At 36.8% G+C, this 14,963-nt stretch overlaps 3 protein-coding genes and 1 long non-coding RNA gene across 6 annotated transcripts; 2 read left to right on the top strand and 2 right to left on the bottom strand.

Moving 5' to 3' along the window:
- The first annotated feature begins 816 nt into the window (after window positions 1-816).
- Window positions 817-3,635, top strand: LOC143447046 (WD repeat-containing protein WRAP73-like). 2 transcript variants are annotated; one of them, XM_076946968.1, is made up of 2 exons: window positions 817-2,886; window positions 3,002-3,139. In XM_076946968.1, the coding sequence occupies exons 1-2, from the start codon at window positions 1,767-1,769 to the stop codon at window positions 3,124-3,126; spliced, it is 1,245 nt and encodes a 414-aa protein (XP_076803083.1). In that variant the 5' UTR covers window positions 817-1,766; the 3' UTR covers window positions 3,127-3,139. The 2 variants fall into 2 exon arrangements, with proteins under 2 accessions (XP_076803083.1, XP_076803082.1); XM_076946967.1 differs by having other exon boundaries at window positions 822-2,893; window positions 3,002-3,635.
- Window positions 3,636-5,649: 2,014 nt separating this feature from the next.
- Window positions 5,650-6,805, top strand: LOC143446669 (uncharacterized). The gene is made up of 2 exons (XR_013113967.1): window positions 5,650-5,791; window positions 6,655-6,805. It is a non-coding gene; the product is annotated as an uncharacterized LOC143446669 (long non-coding RNA).
- LOC143446668 (EEF1A lysine methyltransferase 4-like) lies at window positions 6,602-10,936 on the bottom strand. 2 transcript variants are annotated; one of them, XM_076946415.1, is made up of 4 exons: window positions 8,895-10,936; window positions 8,146-8,247; window positions 7,798-7,938; window positions 6,602-6,738 (listed from the first exon to the last, which is right to left on the bottom strand). In XM_076946415.1, the coding sequence occupies exon 1, from the start codon at window positions 10,928-10,930 to the stop codon at window positions 10,178-10,180; it is 753 nt and encodes a 250-aa protein (XP_076802530.1). In that variant the 5' UTR covers window positions 10,931-10,936; the 3' UTR covers window positions 6,602-6,738; window positions 7,798-7,938; window positions 8,146-8,247; window positions 8,895-10,177. The 2 variants fall into 2 exon arrangements, with proteins under 2 accessions (XP_076802530.1, XP_076802531.1); XM_076946416.1 differs by having other exon boundaries at window positions 9,240-10,936.
- A 38-nt stretch (window positions 10,937-10,974) lies between these two features.
- LOC143446665 (arylsulfatase B-like) lies at window positions 10,975-14,963 on the bottom strand. The gene is made up of 8 exons (XM_076946412.1): window positions 14,811-14,963; window positions 14,617-14,706; window positions 14,201-14,387; window positions 13,904-14,088; window positions 13,509-13,716; window positions 12,571-12,708; window positions 12,093-12,377; window positions 10,975-11,979 (listed from the first exon to the last, which is right to left on the bottom strand). The coding sequence occupies exons 1-8, from the start codon at window positions 14,961-14,963 to the stop codon at window positions 11,660-11,662; spliced, it is 1,566 nt and encodes a 521-aa protein (XP_076802527.1). The 3' UTR covers window positions 10,975-11,659.

Raw genomic sequence — 14,963 nt, 5'->3', positions numbered from 1 at the left:
AAGATTTATTTAGTGCGTTGAACTTAATGACTTTTACTTTACGCGAAAATGTTTTGTTTCCAATCTTTAAGTCAGCTTACAGTTCTAGCAAACGTCAGCGCTTTTTTGATATCATTTAGCAACTCTGTTCGAAATAGAGACCTAATTAGTAATTACTGAATAAATACAGTAGAATGAGTGGACAAATGGGCTCAAACAATTTCTCAAACTATCACTCATGCTTTCTAATACTATGAAGTAATAGTTACCGTTATGAAGTGGGACCGTTGAAATCGGTTAGTTTGGTCTAGGTCAGGGGTGTCAAACTCAATCGCTACAGGGGCCAAAACTCAAAACTTATTTAACGCCGCGGGCCGTAAGGATAAAAGTTGATTGAACGTTTCGTGACAAGAGTACATGAATTGGAAACAGGCAGCGATACAACACCAAATTTTTGATGTTTTTGACGATTTTTGACAGGGCTATTTTTGATTATTCTTGTCTTACATCGTTATGTTTCATTCATCTCCTAGCAAAAGCATTAACGAATTAAGAAACAATAAAGAAAAAAGCAGCCTAAATTACGAGCGTTGGAATAGATCGATTTATTCTATTGTATGATGGGGCAACTGCTGTATTGTGCGATTTGTTATAATCTTGTTCTTGCTTGAAAAAAGTAAATTATACTGTACAATGATCTCGTGGGCCGGAAATAGTTCATTGTATAAAATAACATTGCGGGCCAAGTTTTATTGTAAAGCGGGCCGGATGTTGCCCGCGGGCCGGGAGTTTGACACGTATGGTCTAGGTGGAGCACATGAACCAAAACTAAAACTAGAGTATTCATGTATTGTTGTTCTGGTTGATGCGTTATGTCAGTAGGCTATGTGTCTTGTTCGACTTGTGAAGTATGTAAGCACAATGCACATACCGGTAGTAAACAAAGACCATTAGTATAGGTTAGTCAGATTATACTTTTGTATAGACTAGGCTTCCAAATGTCATATGAAAATAAGATAGGCCTACCGGTAGGCTGATCAGACCGGGCCTCATACTTTCGCTTACCGCATAAGCCAGGCACTTTTTGACGAGAAATCGTGCGCGCAAAGTCAATGTTTTCTTTTATTTGTCAGGTCTACATAATTTGGCGTTCAAACACTAAACTTTATCGGGTCTGGTATACAAGTACACAACCAGATGACGTCACAATTTGAGTAGCTGGGGTCTAATATACAAATGCATCCAGTTGTTGTGCACTTGTATACTTGACCTACTTTATCTTCTTTATTTATTACCGTATTTGCCTAAATCGCTGTGAACATGAATAATTTTGACGTGCATGTTGAGAAGTCTTGTGCGTAGGTGTGCCAAGGTTTCTAAATTAAAGGCATCATAAGTAACTTTATACCATTTAGGCCTACATGTGATGTGACAATGCAAAAGTAAAAAAGACTGGGAACACCTTGCTTAGCCAAACTTCAGATTTTTGTATAGGCGCACTCAATACTGGTTTTCATGAGTTTCACTACTGTGTTATTTTTACTTGGACAGAGCTTCTGTGCACTCAATTTTCAATTGATTTAAACATTGAATAAGTCAAACTGCGTTCAATACTGTGTAATTGTGCGCTTCCATTGCGTCTGAGCATTTTTGCGCACTACACTTGTCATTTTGGGTTGTGTGGCGCACCCAAGCTAGTGCATTCTCGTATGTTTCAGCAATATTTAACAGGATGCAAAATTTTTGTATTTGTGTAGGCTTCCAACTTTGTGAATTAAACTTTAAACATGAATTTTTCTGAGCTTTTCAAACAATCTCAGTTTCACTGTAAATTTTCACCTGATGGGCAGTATGTGGTGACCTGTGTCTCTTACAAAGTCATCGTCCGATCAGTTGATACACTGCAGATTCTGCGGCTTTACACATGCCTGGACGCTGTGCAGAATATTGAGTGGTCTTCGGATTCTGCCTTCTTGTTATGTGCCATGTACAAAAGGGGAATATGTCAAGTATGGTCCGTTGAGCATCCTGACTGGACTTGCAAAATCGATGAAGGGTCGGCAGGCCTCACACATGCGCAGTGGAGTCCAGATGGGCGCCATGTATTAACAACAGCCAGTTTTAATCTGCGAATAACAGTCTGGTCGTTAGTCAATAAGTCTATTTCTTACATTCGTTACGTGAAAAACTCAAAAGACTGCTTAAGTTTTACCGACAACGGGAAATATCTTGCCTTGGCTGAGAGCCGAAAGTGCAGAGATTGCGTTAGTATTTTCGAGGTTGAATCATGGCAACTTCTGAAATTATTTGAAACTGATACTGAAGATTTAAGTGGTTTGAAATGGTCACCAGATGGTCGAGTGATATGTGTTTGGGATCATTGTTTGTGGTATAAGTTATTGATATATACAATGGACGGAAGATGTCTTACAACTTACAAGGCTTATGATTGGGCACTCGGGGTAAAACGTGTTACCTGGTCCCCAACAAGCCAATTTTTGGCAGTCGGAAGTTACGACCAAAAAGTGCGCATATTAAATCATATTACTTGGAAAAGTATATCAGAATTCTCTCACATCTCCAATATTCAGTCAACAAATGCTGTAGTTTACAGTGAATCTGAAACTAAACCAAGTCTTCCTAGAACAGAAAATACGTTGATCGCATCACCGCCAATCTTTAGCACTCAAAGTAAATATGAATTCCTCAGTCCACCAATTCAAATACCTTCTGTGCATCCAGACCCAGAAAAACCAAACCCAAAGATTGGTGTTGGTTGGCTGGAGTTCAGCCCTGACAACAAATTTCTAGCAACCATAGATGATAGCATGAAAACAGCCGTTCATATATGGAGTATGCTAAAGCTTTCCCTTTACGTTGTTTTGCTGCAAGCCTCACCGATTAAATGTGCCCGGTTTGTATGTCAATTAGCTCTAGGTAGTAATAACTAATAATGCTTTCAGTTATTAGCTATTGATTAACTCATAAGAATAGTGTTATTTTACAAGTATCCTATATTTAGGTGGGACCCCCATACATCTAGACTGGCACTGTGTACTGGAAATGATAAACTCTACCTTTGGTCTCCATCTGGGTCTGTATCTGTGCAAGTTCCAATCAGCGCAACGTTCCACGTTCATTCATTGAAGTGGCATCCAAGTGCAGAATCCCTGCTTCTCATGAGCAAGGACCAGATGTGTATTTGCTACTTAGAGAAGAAAGAAAGAGACAAGGAGATAGACAACTAAGCACGAATATAGAACTTCATTCGGTCCCGCAGTCCACTGACGAACATGATGGAATGTAACATACATCCTGTTCAATTATTATGTCGGATTGAACAGAATACCTAAGCCTTTTTTCACCAGTTTTAAGCTCTGTTGTTTTATGATTGCGTACGTTAGTTGTGAAATTTTAAAAGTAATCATCATTGAGCCCAATAACTAATCTCAATGAAAGCTTTTGTATTATGTAACATATTATCTGGCATATACACTACTACGAAGCCGATTTTCAATCATTTTTCAGTATGTTTGTTTACCGCCCATAAGTTAGAGATATATATGCTTGTTTAAGTAAAGCGTTTGAATCTATTACGTGTCTATTTTTGTGTTATGGGACCATATCATGCAAATAATAAAAGTGTTTTATTTTTAGGCTGCGTGGTGTCGATTAAGAGTTCACTTTTATTTTAAAAGTTTTATCAAAGGAAAAAGGTCATCATTGGAAGAAATTTATAACTTTTAAAATAAGGGCAACGGCGAATAAGTCCACTTGATTGCTATAAAAACATTTATATTGGTGGAAGTTTTGGTGATCGAAAATGTTATCTTTCGGCAAGTACAACACAATGGCCGGTTTGACCTTGCTTGTGTACGGTGGCCCCTGTAGCTCTCCAAAACTATTTTTCTTTGCTGCAAAATGTTGAAGGAACCCAACAAATATATCAAAGACCTCCAAAAAAATTTTGTAGCTTATCTATTTTTATTTACGAAACAACAAAAAATTTTCTTCACTTAGAATTTATTTTTACTTGTTTTTAAGTATTTTGCTAATCCTAACACATTTCTTACATCTAACATACAGTATTTTTCATTAAAATATTGCATTATTTTTGCAAAAAAAAGTTTGGTCGTTGAAAATATTTTTATGGCACTAAGAACCGCAATAAATAAAATTTTGCAGCATCCCAAAATTTATTTATACATTGCGAAGTATTTTACTTTTAAGCTAAATATATTTCGCTTTCTCAAAATACATTTGCGAGGGGCTTGGGTCATGGTTAAATGTCATTCTGGTGAGGTTTAAGTTACTTAAGTGCACGTTGTGATAGGTCATAGAAAATGAGGATGGTAATGTAGTATAGGCATCCCGGTATAGCACACCTCGGCTAGAAGCATAAACCGCTTTTTGATGATGATTTTTGTATTTCAGTTTGACTTTAGGCCACTTTGACCATAATTGCTCGGAGGAAAATTCAGGTGTGGTATACAAGTGCACAACTAGACGACGTCACAATTTGAGTAGCTTGAAGTCTAGTATACAAAGCATCCTGTGGTTGTGCTTACTTGCGCATAAATTGTATGCTAGGCTAGACCCGAAAATCAAAGGAATAACATTTGTTTTTCATTGTTCAAACATGTGCAGTTGTGCACGAATGGATAGATTACCTATCATATCAAGTTTAGACTGTGTCTGATTGTATTTATTAGCCAACCAGCCGCAATGTCAAATGCTCAAGCATTTGGTTTGTGTTGAAAGGTACTCTATATATTGCTACACATAAAACCACACAAATTGATGAGAAGTGTGGTGAATATTAGTCTAATTTCGAAGTGATTATTTCACCGTATGTAGGTAGGCCTAATGCTGTTATTAAAGGTGTAAGCGATTAAGTTAGGAGAATGGGCATGCATAAAAAGCTGATTTTAGCTCTTTGAAAACTTTCTGGTGGACAATATCTGTTAGCTTGATAAAAATCAAGTGGTCAACTAAACCGGTTACCAAATTGATTCTTTTATTGTTTTTAGAACACCAGGCTGAAACAGTTGACTTTTTTTGACGTGACTTTTAATGATGTTTAAAATATAAAGGTTACTTTTGCTTAAAGCAAGTTTTTGCAATTGATGGTAAAGGTGCATACATGAAATAAACGTTCTGTGATCTGGTATTTATACAAGTAGGCCTACCATGTATTTTCAGGAGTAAATATGAAGAAAAAGCATTGTTCACGGATGAACAGAGAAAAAATCAAAAAACTTCAATTAGCTTCACAATATCCAGAAATTATTGTCAAAGTTGTCCTACAAGCAAAACAGATTCTCCAAACTTTGTAATTTTTTTAATGTAGGCTAAAACTGCCAATATAAGTTCAATGTGTAAAACGGTCAAACTAAGCCAGCAAAACATTCGGTAAAAGACTATTTCGTCATGCAGCTTTCGATTGTAGCCTATGACTTATTGTCAATTTCAATCGTACTCAAAATGTGCCTAATTCAGGGAGTATTTTATCCATTGCAGACAGTGGAAGATTTATACAATTTTATTACAAGTCAAGTTTTTGTGCCGTCATTTTATTTGTGAAAGGCAAATAATTTATAAATGGCAAACAAGGCAGGTTAAGCATCAACACAAGCTCATTTGTAAAAGTCTAATAACGATCGAGTTGGATTTTTCTAAGCAAACCACTTTACTCTCAAGTTTCGGCTGTCGGTTAAAGGAACGGTAAAATGAGTCTGTATTGGAGTTGGTCCTCGCCAGTCACTGACTAGTAGCAGCCAAAGAGATATGGCCAGCTCATACTTCAATCGCTGTAAGCAGTTGTACATTTATCAAGTGTTCTGTGAAAGTAACTTATCATTTGTGGTACCAATTATAGTTGTAGCGACAAGAGGGGTGCTACAAGTCTTTGGGTTCTTGCTATTGGTTCGCTCTTCGTACTTTGTACAACACTGTAGTATCAAACCGTCGTTTGTCTGCAAAAAATGCAAACCACCTTTCGTGTTAGTCCTTTATCCAAATTGGGGTTCAGAATTCACGAAACTTGTCACCCATATCGAACTGGCTCTGGAACAGAAGCGTGTTCAGTAGTGATCCTTGACTGATGAGGGCCTGGAGCTTTAGGTGGCGTTTTGAAGAAAATTTCTGCTGTTGTAAATCCACCGCCATTGCGGCATTCTCTTTTATCTTCATTAAGTGTTCAGTGTTTCACGTGCTATCTTGGGCCAGGCCTTGTAATTCGGCCAACACTAAACAACGAGCAACTGGTATTAATGATTTAAGCCAGGGATGTCCAACCTTTTATTATAGTGGGCCGCATTGTCACTTGAAATAACTGAATGGGCCGCAAAACCTATTAAATTTCAAGAAAAATGGGTACATGAAGTACATACTTTTGGAGTGAAAATGACTAGCGGGCCGCACAAAAATCTCAGGCGGGCCGCAGGTTGGACATCTCTGATTTAAGCCAAGGTAGGCCGGGAAAATGTCGCTACAACTTACCAACAAATGGGACTCCACGCATGAGGAGACCGGTATCAAGCTGGGCTTTGATTGAAGCCAAATTGTCGATAAAATAGTTGACATCGAGAATTAGCTTTTGTGGTTTAACATAGATGGAAAGTCGCACTTGTATTTGGTATTTTTTTTTTTCGTGATCAAGTTTTCTTTCTGCAGTGAATCGCGCTAGGCTCTTAACTGGAATAAATCATCAACCAGTCTGGTTTCCTCCTCTGAATCAATCTCTCAAAGCTCGAGGATCTGGTCAAAATAAAATCATATCTAGTTTAGCGCTGGAAAAAAATCCCCTAGAAGACCATAAAAGAAATCACCACTTCAGGTTGATCATCGCGTACTCGACAAGCTGATTCTTGCAAGGACACTGTGTTTTCAATCAGCACCACCTATCTGGCGACAACAAACTGGTTGAATGGTGAATATACAAGAACTTGCTGCACAAACTAGTAATGGTGTATAGTGTTTAGTATGTACCAGAAAAAATGATTTTGTAGTTATTATTTATTAAGCATACGTGTACAGCAAAATAAAACACAACTGAAAATTTATCATTCATGGAAACATTGAAAAAAAGGTGGCAAGAAAACAAAATCGGTATTGACATTTCTTTAAACAAAACTTGCAACCGTCTTTTACAAAATTAAAGTAAACATTGGCAACAAATTGCTGTGTTTATAATGGCATTTAAGATGCTCCAGAACATATTGCATACAACCTGTTGTATTTTTTGTGATACAGATGACTGTAAAACGTGGTATCGCCAAATGTAAAACTGAAAACTGAACTCGAACCCACACAACTCAGACACGTTGACTATTGGCTTGCGCAATGCGAAAATGCAAACAGAAAACGCTAATTACTAACAGAGAGGCGTGTACACGTTATTAGAAAACACAAGTGCCCGAGGGAGCAAACGCATTACGGTTCTATAACATTGATCGTATCCCAACCATTTACACTAATTTATCATTGTAAAAGCCAAAACCCCTGAAGCTCAGCTGAAAACATAATTGAATTATTTTGTTTGTGATTTGATGCAGATAGTGTTGATGAGCTTCGGTGATAACAACAGCTCGTACAAAACTTCCCAATTTTATTGTTAAATTTGTTTAAAATTATTTCGAATATCTTTCTGGGATGTGAACATGTGCAAGTTACATGCCATCAAATACACCATTGAAGATGACCGGGAATTTATTGATACCACAACTGACACCTGACAGCACTACTCATATTCACATTCAATTTTCAAAAACACTTAAAGTATAATGTCATTTTCAGTACACCTTATGGACCTCCTACCTGTTAGCCTACTTAATCTAGCTGGAGGTGTAGGGTACCACAAGTCTTTGTTGCAATACATCCAATCATATGCTACCTTCAGTGCAAGCAGTGAAAGGGTAAGATGAACTGCTTACGTAAGCACAAAAACATGGGAATTTTCTGAAATTAAAAAAATTGGGATGCTTAAGCTTAATACCAATTTCAGTTAATAACTTTAAATGTACAGAAACCAAGTCCAGATACATTTTACTAAGGTTTTATTTTTTCACACGTCATGTTAAAAAATCTTTAATAACCTATGCAATAACTAAAAAAAAATGTTATATCAAGAAATTAATATCCAAACAGGTAGTTACAACATTTTACCTGGCTTATTCTTTTAGCGTTGGTGAAAAACACTTTTATAGCATATGGGGGAAGGGAAAGAATCGTTTGTTTGTTCACGAGTGTTGGCTCCAATTCCAGAATCTAGAAGGAGTTAACACGTGAAATTAATTTCTCCAAAGTAATGTTCAAATAAAAAACATACAGCTTAAGTTTATAATGGCATACAATTGAAACTCGTTTACTCAGTTTCACTTAACATGAAATTTTGAATAACATGAAGCAACTTCACCAGTCCCCGCGGCCATTTAACCAACTTTGCATAATCTGAATGTTTGCTAGATAGGAAGGGATTTAAACCCAAAAGCCTTGCAAACCGGACCGGTTATTTTACGAGTCGCACATTCGAGTTCAGGTTCGTTTCCACTGTACCCAACGTCTCAGTTGCGAGGAAGAAAACATTTTTTAAAGGACGACGACAGCTTGGTAGGAACTCGAAACACAGACTAGTACAAATGCAACTTCATTTATGCGTTGTGTTATGGCGATTGTAATAACTTATATAATTGGCGTTTTAATAAGCGATTGTGTGTTCTCCAGTTAGATAAAATGTATTATTAAGAAAGCTGTACTGTTCTTAGTTAATCATGTCATTCAAAAATTTAATTCCTACACCGACATATTTGACCCAGTATATAAGTGTTTTGAAGTGGCGCCACATACTCAGAGTATACGAAGTTAATCTCGGTGACGTAGAATATGTTAGATTTTTAGTCATTGCTATGAAATACCTTTGGACACGTAGCATGACGTAAATAACGATGTCTCCCTCTGATTGGCTAAATATAGCGATATAAAAACTGAGGCTTGGTTCAAAGCTCCCATTCTCTTTTCTTTTATTCATCATGCAATTCAAGTCTTTAGCTCTATTCGGATTTTAAAATGGATATGAAATTGCTTCTGATGTAATTACGACTATATTTTGGAATATAAGAATTTGGACTTATGAACGTTGTGCTGACTTAAAGAAACAATCATAGACAGCATAAACAACGAAGTTTAAAATAAAATATAGACAAGGAGTTCCAAAAGAACGACTAAAACCTTTGGCTTTAAGCCAACTTAAAACAATTAACCTTGCCATCCCCACAATGTCACTCTACCACGATATGACGTTACAGCACTGCAAGAGATCATTGCCGAAAACTGTTTAGTATTTCAATAATTTCCAGCTAGGCAATCATTCTAATCGGTTTCCAATTCTCAAGCTGATTTTTTGAACCACTTTGTATTCAGCTGGAATATCATTCTTGTTCTTATTACTAAAGAATCCGCGTTCTTCAGAAAATTTGGATCGACAAACATGCTCAAATTTTCCGACGGCAGTGACATGTTTATTCTCTATGGTTTATCAAAATTTTCAACACACGAACGAAGCCTGCAAAATGCAATAACCTAAAATCATTTATGACGATTCGGAAAAAAATGAACTACGAAAGATTTGTCTTAAAATATGCAATTGAAGCATTGATTAACGCTATAGTAGCTTGCAGCATATAGAGAATTTCCTGTACTGAGTGCAGAGTAGGCTACTACGTTGTTTATTGTGCTGGTTTACACGCGACATGCATAAAATTGCTTTGTCTTTCTTCAAGTCTTAGCCGTAAACGCCAATTTTGGTATTTTCTTAACAGAAAACGGTTGACTTAGCCCAGTGAATTTTGGTTCCAACGGTGTTCACTCCGTCGATTCCTGACAAGGTACACCAGCCATTATGAGAGCGTCTTGGAGGACCGCTAACATGCTTCAGTGATCAGCACCAGGAGTGAATGAGTAAGGGCTAAAGTAGAGGAGACAGAGCAACAAACGTGTGTTTGTCTTGCCTCCTTGTATCAGCATTAGGCTGGGTGTTAATTTCAACTTGGGGTCACCACTATAGGAGAGATGGTCCTCACCTGCCGCTGGCTACTTACAACCAAAGAGATTGTTAATTTCTCATTTGTGGTACCAATGGTAGTTGTTGGGACAAGCGGGGCGTTACGCAACACTTATGCTGAAAAATAATTAATTTATTTCAACAGAGGGACATTTTCAACAAAAAGTCTTCGTCATAGAGTTGATCATAAGTGAGAGAAACCGCGTTATTATGAGGTTCATTCCATTTTTGTCTTTTTTCCAAATATTCCATTTCCTTTTGTTTGTCGCTCTCAGATAACTGTTTGTTTTTCACCATGACGTACATGAAATATTCTATACAACCACCGCCGTTATTTAGAGGACAAGTTTCGATGTTCCAGCCAAACTTTGAACGGCAGTAAAGTTCTTTGCGAAAATGCGGTTGTGCAAAAGTCAAAGATATAAACTTTCCGCTTGGCGAGAGCACTCGTGAAACATGCGACAAAATTGTATCCATGCATTTGTAATTTTCGTCTGAAAGATGCCACGGATCTTTTTGCCCGACAAGCATTGCGTCTATTGTACCTTTTTCTATAACTGCATCGAATTCACCGTCTTTGAAATGCAGTTGGCGTATGTCCATTACGATCCATTTCATGTCAATGCAGTGCTTGTACCTATTCGACATAGATTCGATGCAAATTGGTGAGTAGTCGACATTTGTGATATTGGTAAAGCCATCTTCGTACATGTGGTAACTGAATGGACTGTTTCCGCAGCCTAACATTAAGATTCGATCATGAACGTTTACGAGAGGTTTGATAAAGTGTTTGAAATCTGAGTAACTTTTAAACCAATCGTATACTTCTTCGGTCTTGTATCGTTCGTCCCAGTAAGCTTGCTTTTCATATTTCAGATTGCATTTGGTCATATTTTAAATTGTCAAAAGTTTCAAAAAGTACAAGTCTAAGAAACCTGTAATGCATAAAAATATTGTTTGTAGGCCTAACTTAGCATAAAGGTCACTAACCAAATCAGCAATCAATAATGCTATATGCAACATATGAAAGTAGGGGTTGGACAACAAAAATGCATACAATAATATACTGTAGAGTGACTATAGAGGCTAGTACGTTATAGGGGAAACATATTAAAGTGCATATAATACCAAAATATTTGCGTGATTAATAATAATCTCTTTTAAGCATTGACGTCAATCTATATGATAATGAACTAAAACAATTGCACATTGCACAAGTACTGGAAAGATTCATCTTTGTTTGGCAGCAAAAAACAGAACTAAAACACATAAGTGAACTTGTGTAGAAAATTTCGTCTTAATGATATTTACATTAATAGTTGTATAAGCAAAAAATATGCTAAGAATTCAGCAGTATTTCGGTAGAATTTTCGGTAGTATTTCAGTTGAATTCATTCAGTATGGCAGTAAAAAAACAGAACTAAAACATATAAGTGAACTTGTGTAGAAATTTTCGATTTAATGATATTTACATTAATAGTTGTATAAGCAAAAAGTATGCTAAGAATTCATCAAAAATTACAGCACTGCATATTTACAAAAGATTATTTATGCAGTGTTTGTACAAAATACATTTAGTGTATCACTTAGGATTGTAGGGTATTATTGCTCTCATGCTTTTTACACCCATGGACCCCATACCCCTCCTTGGAGAGCAGGATTTGATTTTGGATCAAACTTTGGAAATCTGTATGGAACTGCAGTCTTATTATAAGCAGCTATTTTGCCGAGCATTGTATCCACGATGTCTGGAAAATAATCTGCAACATCATGTCGCTCTTCTGGATCAGCGAGGATGTCAAACAATCTCACACTTGGAACTTCCTTCAATGCTTCAGGTCCAGTGATGCAATCAGGATGATAACCATCAGACACAAGACATGTGGTGTCCACAGTGGAATTCAAATACAAGGAAGGAACTGGATCCCAATTTTCGTAACCTATAAATATAATGAGGCAATAATGATAAACGTAAGAGTTTAACATGGTAAATATTTGAAATTGAACTAATCACTGCAAGTGCTGTTTTATTCAGCTAAATAAAGCATTTTACCTGGATCTCCTGTATACAGCTTCCATTTGTTCATTCTGAGAGCTGTATGACCATGCAGAGTGTCCACTCCGTGTTTATTTATGTAAGGTTTCATTGGAGGTGTTGGGCTGTATGGTCGGGTAAAAGAAGGGTCAATATTATGTAAAATTTCTGTTCTCGGGGACTTCATAGTTTTATGAGTTATCGCCTCCCAAACATTGAGGCCATCGAGTGGTTTTGTTCCTGTTGTGTTTGCTCCAGCCACATGAAGTAAGGTCGGGAACCAATCAGAGACATGCATCAGTTCTGCCATATCATAAGAAATACAACACAGTAAGTACACATAAATCTAAGCAATACCAATCCGCCTTAAGCAGCAAGGCTACTAAAAGGCAGAAAATGCGAGACAACTAAATAATTAATGTTGCAAGATTAAATGCCATTTTATTTAAAGATTAAAATAAGCAGAAGTAATCAACAATTCAAGTGGTCATTTTACCCATGCTTGTTCTTTTAGTATCTTTGACACCGGCACCATGTACAAATCCAACACCTCTTACTCCACCTTCCCATAATGATGCTTTACGACCTCGTAATGGCCAATTGTTACCACCATATAAGGTCTGACCTCCATTGTCTTTATAAAATGAAAACACGTTTTTGTTTTGAGAACAGAATAATAACAACAAATCAATCACTTATTTTTCATCAAAAGTGCGATGGGGACGAAAGATCAAGCCGCTTGCTACTAACTCGCGCCAACCAACAGGAATAAGTGACAAAGCCGAAAAGGCTTAAAACGTGTTCAAGAGAAATAACGTTGATATTTGCTGGTAACAACTAGCACAGCCACTAAACCTATAATGAGTTAAATCCATAAAACATAAGATGAAAAAGTGAAGTTAAGCAGAGCAGTAGGTGGTGTGCTCAAGCAACTGATGAACGAAAATCGCTTCAATGCTGTACATCAGTGGATGGTAAAAGAAACCCATCGTAAAAGAAACCCCATCCCGGGCAAGAGCTCGGTTTCTGGTGGCCATACCACTAAGGGCATTGTTGATTAGCCCGAATTTGTACAGCAAGAATGCACACCAAAGATAATCTTTGGAAGATGTGATGACAATACTGATCGTTGCAAGATGGGAACTTCTCTGTTACATCAACAATGATGTACGATGTATCGCCATCGGAGTAAGTTAAAAATCGTCTGAACAGTTCGATCAAAGCAATAAGTTCTTCAACAGTATCAATACTTAAATAGAGTTTCAGCCTTATTCTAATATTTTGTTCTCTTGTTGATCTTATTACTTTGATCGTATTTTTCTGGGTGCCATATAAATGGGGGGAAATATAACAAAGTTGTTACTAAAATGTTACTAAAACAAATGTTTCAGATTGGAACTAAAGCACTGGAACAAGTAGTATTGAAAAAATTACCTGTGGTAAAAATAATGAGTGTATTTTCAAACATTTTTGTATCTTTCAACGAATCAACTATGGCACCAACGGCATCATCCATGGCAGTCAACATGGCTGAATATATGCGTCGATTTTTGTCTTTCACATGGCTGTACATGTCGATATAATGCTGTGGCGCCTCCAGAGGAGAATGTACAGATTGAAATGCCATGTACAAGAACAAGGGCTATAAAATAAGAATCATGCTGAGAATTATAACATGAACCGCTTTTGTAAGTTTGTAAGTTATATATTGAGGTGTTGGTTCACAGCCGCACTCTTACTTTGGTTTCATGTGCAGTGAAAAACTTTTCATCTCATTTTAAGAAAAAATACACGAAACACATGTCACAAGTTCTTATTCTATTTTGTACCTTGCGCTGGTCATGTCGATAGATTGTTTCAGTGGCTCGCTTTTCATACAAATATGTAGAATATGTCCCGTTCGCACTAAACACAGGAGTAAAATTATCTCGAAAATCCAACCCTTTAAATGATACATCATTGACTTTGATGGAGAAATGTTTTGTGTTGTAATCTTCAGCACCAGTCAGGTAACCTAACAATGAATAAAAAACAACAAGTGGTCAGTTTCCTCTATAACTGTATATCCTCCTGTACAGTTACAGCAAATAAGACGAGCAGAAAAGCCTAACTGGTGATATACGAACCATAATGAGAATCAAATCCACGATTTGTTGGTAGACATTCCTTTCTGTACATTCCAAGATGCCATTTCCCAACAAGGTGAGTGGCATATCCAACTTCTTTTAATTTCTGAGGAAGAGTTACTTCGTCCAAGGGTAGGCAGTTTCGTTGAGGTGCCAAAATTACACTGTGTTGTAATCCTGTGTGAATCTGAAAAATCATAATAAATGTTTAGATAACTTCCCACTTAACGCTTATCACTTTAAAATGTTCTGTGCTACAAGCTCCATACATTTTTGCCATAAACAAAGATTGACCGGAAATGTTTTAAGATGTTAGTTTCTTTTTGTATTTAATTACAACACTATGAACATTCCACTTGCATATTAGTTTCTTTAGTCAAATTTGGCAATTTATAAATCCATTAAAAAACACGTACCTGATACCTTCCTGTCATCAACTGGCTTCTGCTTGGAGTGCAAATAGGCTGGACATAATAGTTCTCCAGAATGACTCCATTCATTGCCAGCTACAGTATAAACAATAGATACTCAGTAACTACACGATACTACGGTATAACGTAACAAATTGAAAGAAATATAATAACTGTATTTGAAAATGATTTATTAATACCTCATCAATATTAGGAGTGAAGATTTTTGCTCCGTGATAACCAACATCATGGTAACCAAGATCATCAGCGATTATAAAAACTATGTTCGGCTGAAGTCCAAAAGCACATCTCAAATAAGCAAGGAATATTAAAGAACATATCAGTTGAAGCAT

This window comes from Clavelina lepadiformis, chromosome 2 (genome assembly GCF_947623445.1).
Source record: "Clavelina lepadiformis chromosome 2, kaClaLepa1.1, whole genome shotgun sequence".
In the NCBI taxonomy this organism is placed as follows: domain Eukaryota; kingdom Metazoa; phylum Chordata; class Ascidiacea; order Aplousobranchia; family Clavelinidae; genus Clavelina; species Clavelina lepadiformis.
The sequence above is the reverse complement of the archived record's forward strand: the minus strand, read 5'-3'. Positions and strand labels throughout refer to the sequence as shown.

What these genes read in the sequence shown, in the direction of transcription:
- LOC143447046 (XM_076946967.1), top strand. Translation starts at nt 1,767, where the DNA reads ATGAATTTTTCTGAGCTTTTCAAACAATCTCAGTTTCACTGTAAATTT. An exon ending in TCACCGATTAAATGTGCCCG is followed by an intron (nt 2,894 to 3,001) that starts GTTTGTATGTCA and finishes TCCTATATTTAG; the next exon opens with GTGGGACCCCCATACATCTA.
- LOC143446668 (XM_076946415.1), bottom strand. Translation starts at nt 10,930, where the DNA reads ATGACCAAATGCAATCTGAAATATGAAAAGCAAGCTTACTGGGACGAA.
- LOC143446665 (XM_076946412.1), bottom strand. Translation starts at nt 14,963, where the DNA reads ATGCTTCAACTGATATGTTCTTTAATATTCCTTGCTTATTTGAGATGT. An exon ending in TCACTCCTAATATTGATGAG is followed by an intron (nt 14,707 to 14,810) that starts GTATTAATAAAT and finishes TTTATACTGTAG; the next exon opens with CTGGCAATGAATGGAGTCAT. An exon ending in ATCGACATGACCAGCGCAAG is followed by an intron (nt 13,717 to 13,903) that starts GTACAAAATAGA and finishes CTTATTTTATAG; the next exon opens with CCCTTGTTCTTGTACATGGC.